Source organism: Myotis davidii, unplaced genomic scaffold (assembly GCF_000327345.1).
Source record: "Myotis davidii unplaced genomic scaffold, ASM32734v1 scaffold1182, whole genome shotgun sequence".
NCBI lineage: Eukaryota > Metazoa > Chordata > Mammalia > Chiroptera > Vespertilionidae > Myotis > Myotis davidii.
This window is the reverse complement of record NW_006293525.1, coordinates 140,194-143,898: the sequence shown is the minus strand read 5'-3', so window position 1 is coordinate 143,898 and position 3,705 is coordinate 140,194. Positions and strand designations below refer to the sequence as shown.

Here is a 3,705-nt window from a genome sequence, read left to right as displayed (position 1 = left end):
AAGAGAAGTCTCTCTCTAAACAGAGAGGAGCATTGGGTGGACGCTGGTGAGTGAAACTGCCTGCCACCACACACTGCTTATGTGGGAGGCAGCTGTGCCCACGAGTGACCGCCCCTCCCACCCAGCTAAACAGAAGAAACACACGTGAAGCCGGTGCGGGGGTTGCGGCCTGTGGTCAGTCATTGAGCTCGGAGCTCAGAGGACAAAGCGGCCTGGGCACAGCTGAGGGGTGGGCAGGGCGGCCCATGGAGGTGGCGGAAGGGCGCACCCTTCACTCTCCCTCTCTCGGGAGGCCTTTCTGGAGGAGAACACCCCCGGGACCTGGCCCAGGGCAGACATTCCAGATTCTGGTAAGGACCCCTTAAGGATAGCCAACCAGAAGGACTCACCCGCAGCCCCAGGCCATCAGGGCTGACTATTTCCTGGTGACAGGTGGTGATACGATGGATTCTGTGTGTCAACTTGGCTGGGCCATGTCCCCCTATATTTGGTCAAACAGCAATCTAGATTTTTCAGAAAAGATTGACCAGAAATCCATAGACTGGGGAGGGCAGACTGGCCCCCATACTGTGGGTGGGCCTTGCTGAAGGAGTTAGGAGGAGACAGAGGTCTCTGACACAGAGGGCTAAGGCCGGCAGAGGGCCTTTGGACGGAGCCCCGCCCTGGGCTCTGCCCTGCAGGTGGCACACGTGAAGCCCCACAACCACAGGAGCCAGTTCCTCAGGATACACCCCTCGGGCGGCCTCCCACAGCAGCAGAACCAGGCACACTGTGGGCCTGCCCTGGGGTTCATGGGTCACCCCAAGGTCTACCCCCGCCTGGGGATCAGGCCTTCCTGCTGTGGGAAGCCCCTGCCCCTCTTCCTCCCCCGCCCCCTTTGGGCTCCCACCCTCAGCACTGGCTGCCCCTCTCCCTCCCCAGTGCAGTGAGCACTCAGCTGAGCCGGCTGACTCGCTGAAGGGCCCAAGAGGAACGCTTGGTTCAGTGGATCTTAAAAGTCTGAGCCGTATGTATTGTACTTAGAGCTTCTCAATCAGATGCTAAAATCCCAACCCCTAAAGCAGTGGTTCTCAGCCTCCTTAATGCCGCGGCCCTTTAATACAGCTCCTTATGTTGTGGTGACTCCCAATTTCATTGTTACAAATTGAACATTATTAAAGCATAGTGATTAATCACAAAAACAATATGTAATTATATATGTGTTTTCCGATGGTCTTAGGCAACCCTTGTGAAAGGGTCGTTTGACCCCCAAAGGTGTTGCGACCCACAGGTTGAGAACCGCTGCTGAAGGGAAATGCAGGGAGGCCAGACCATGAAGGTGCATTACAGGGAAATAGCAGTGCTGCCTCCTTCTGAAGCTGAAGGGATTGTGCAGCCTCCCCAGCAGGTCCAGGGGTTCCCCAAGGTGTGGACGGAGTCGGGCGAAGAAGGAATGACATGGAGACAGCGTTCAGGTGATCATCATAGCCAGGTTCTCTCTCTTTTCTTCCCCCCCAAAAATAAAAAAAGTAACTTTACTTTGACTTTACAGATGAAATGTCCTCCCTAAGAAAGGCTAGCATTGGCTATTTAGTCTCTGGGGCAGATGTGGCATCTTGCTGGGTGCCGGCCTCTGTGGGCACAGCCTCGGGGCCAGCCGCAGCAGCAGTGACTTCGGAGACAGCGGAGGTGGCTCCTGGACTGGAACCAGTCCCTGCCCGACCAGGGGTGGCTCCATCTCACCAGGGGTGGCTCCATCTCACCGAGAGGCCAGCAGTCCGTGACTGACGCCGGCATCTGTCAGACAGGGGATGTCAGCTGAGTGAGCATGCCCTCTCCTTCTGTTTCCATTTCTGCTTCCTGGCTTTGAACTTCCTCACTTTCTTCTACCATAGCAGGTGGTAACTGCAATAAAGTCTGATTGATAGCGATGGGTGGCCTGTATCAGGTGCATGCACATGTTGTACACAAAGTTTGTCATTTGGGGCATATTCTGTATTACCTGTACTTCATGGGATGGCCCCTCTCCATTCTTTCTACAGGTTGGGAAAGGTTCCGTTGGAATTATATGCAAATGAAGTGGGCGGGCCGTGAGCTGGCTGAAAGCTGGAGTTCGAAACAGTTTTGGAAGAGGGATGCTCTGGCGAAGATATAAAGTCCAAGTCTGGCTCGAGACATGGCCACCACTAAGCGACGAACATCCCCCAGACGGCCCACTGCCCAGGTTCGTACTAGAGAAAGAAGAATATAATCATTCTGTTGACCTTGAAATCTGCCAACAGTTGTCACCTTATTTGGTCTTCCAATCAATGGATTGCTCCCACATCGTCTATTGATAATGTCACGAATAAGATGCTTTTGCCCATTATAAGTTGTTAGAATACTGATCTTGTCAGCAGGGTAGCCAAGTAAACACATGTACATAAAGAGTGCCACTACATATTCTGCCTCTCCAAGATTCTGGTAAAAGTAAGGATTAGGCTCAGACTCTCCCACTCCCTGAAAACCTTCAACATTGATGAGCTGGAAGTCATACAGCAAGCCAGCATTTGCTGTGCTAAACTCCGGCAAGAGCTGCACATGGGGCAAGTTGCCTAGTTTCTTGTATTGCCAGTTGTACAGGTTGCACAAGCTTGCCCTGGCTCTCCCTTGGGCATCGAGGTCCACAGTAGGAACTCCAATCCGGACGAAGCGAGTGAAGAGAGACTGCTCCATGTTGGCATACTTCTGCAAGGCCATGTTCTTAATGACCGGAGGTAACTGGTGATGATCACCAATCTTAATCCATCGTTTCAGTCGGCTAGAACCATCCTGAGGATTCTGTAGAAGAAGAGGTATAAACGTTTCTATCTCCAGGATCTGAGCAGCCTCCTCCATTAAAATGTTGTCATACTTGAAACCTAACTTGACTAAATCATGTCGTTTTAAGGCCGCATGAGTACAGGTCATGGCAATGATTTTGGCTTCTTTCATCAAAAGGTATTTAGATCTAGGTAATTAGACCTAAAGGTATTTAGTCCAGTCCACTTCAAAGCAGTTTAGAGGCCCTGAATTCCTCAAGCTGAGTAAAGATTTTCTTAATATGCCTGAAACATCCTTCAGCAATTTCCATGTCTTCTTCATAAGACCGACCTTTAAAAATGGGTTGAGGAGCATTTGCAAAGTATTCATGAAAAGGGAAGAAAGTGGAGGCTTCCGCGACATCTGGCGATGTGTCACCTTTATTTTTCACTTTGCTAATATATTCTTCCCAGCAAGACATTACCTGATATAAGAAGAAATAGCCTGCTGTTTCACAAGTATATGAAGCATCCCCTGGAACCCCTAGGCTTTTTTGCAATCGTTTAACTTCTTCTAAAAGTTCTATTCTTCGAGCCAGGACATAATTAACCCTTCCATACCTGCTGAAATCTTTCTCTGTCTCCAGCTCTTCTTCTCCATGACCCAGACGCAGGAGGTGGCGCTCGTCAATGTCTAAAGCCACGATTTTCTCAAACAACTGGTTCAGGGCCTGATTGGAATGAGTAACAATCAGAGTTCTCTGCTCTGGGAAATTGTGGTACATAGTGGATATGATCTGAACCGCCACCTCTGTTTCTCCTGTGCCCGGTGGGCCCACAACCAGTCAGCCCAGGCTGCATTCCAGCGGGGGTGGCCTCTGTCTGTGTGTGAGTGAACGGAACCGCATTACACTTGTGTTGGTTGTAAGGGTAAGGACCCCGATTA

General features: G+C 50.8%; 1 protein-coding gene across 1 annotated transcript in view; it reads right to left on the bottom strand.

The window, feature by feature from the left end:
• Positions 1 to 1,521: 1,521 nt before the first annotated feature.
• LOC102766653 (intron-binding protein aquarius) overlaps positions 1,522 to 3,705 on the bottom strand; it is a 3,214-nt gene continuing 1,030 nt past the window's right edge. The window contains 7 exon segments of the mRNA XM_015566151.1: positions 1,522 to 1,711; positions 1,714 to 1,797; positions 1,800 to 1,902; positions 1,904 to 2,094; positions 2,097 to 2,994; positions 2,996 to 3,602; positions 3,604 to 3,704. Coding sequence (XP_015421637.1) covers positions 1,566 to 1,711; positions 1,714 to 1,797; positions 1,800 to 1,902; positions 1,904 to 2,094; positions 2,097 to 2,994; positions 2,996 to 3,602; positions 3,604 to 3,704 — 2,130 coding nt within the window. The 3' untranslated portion in view covers positions 1,522 to 1,565.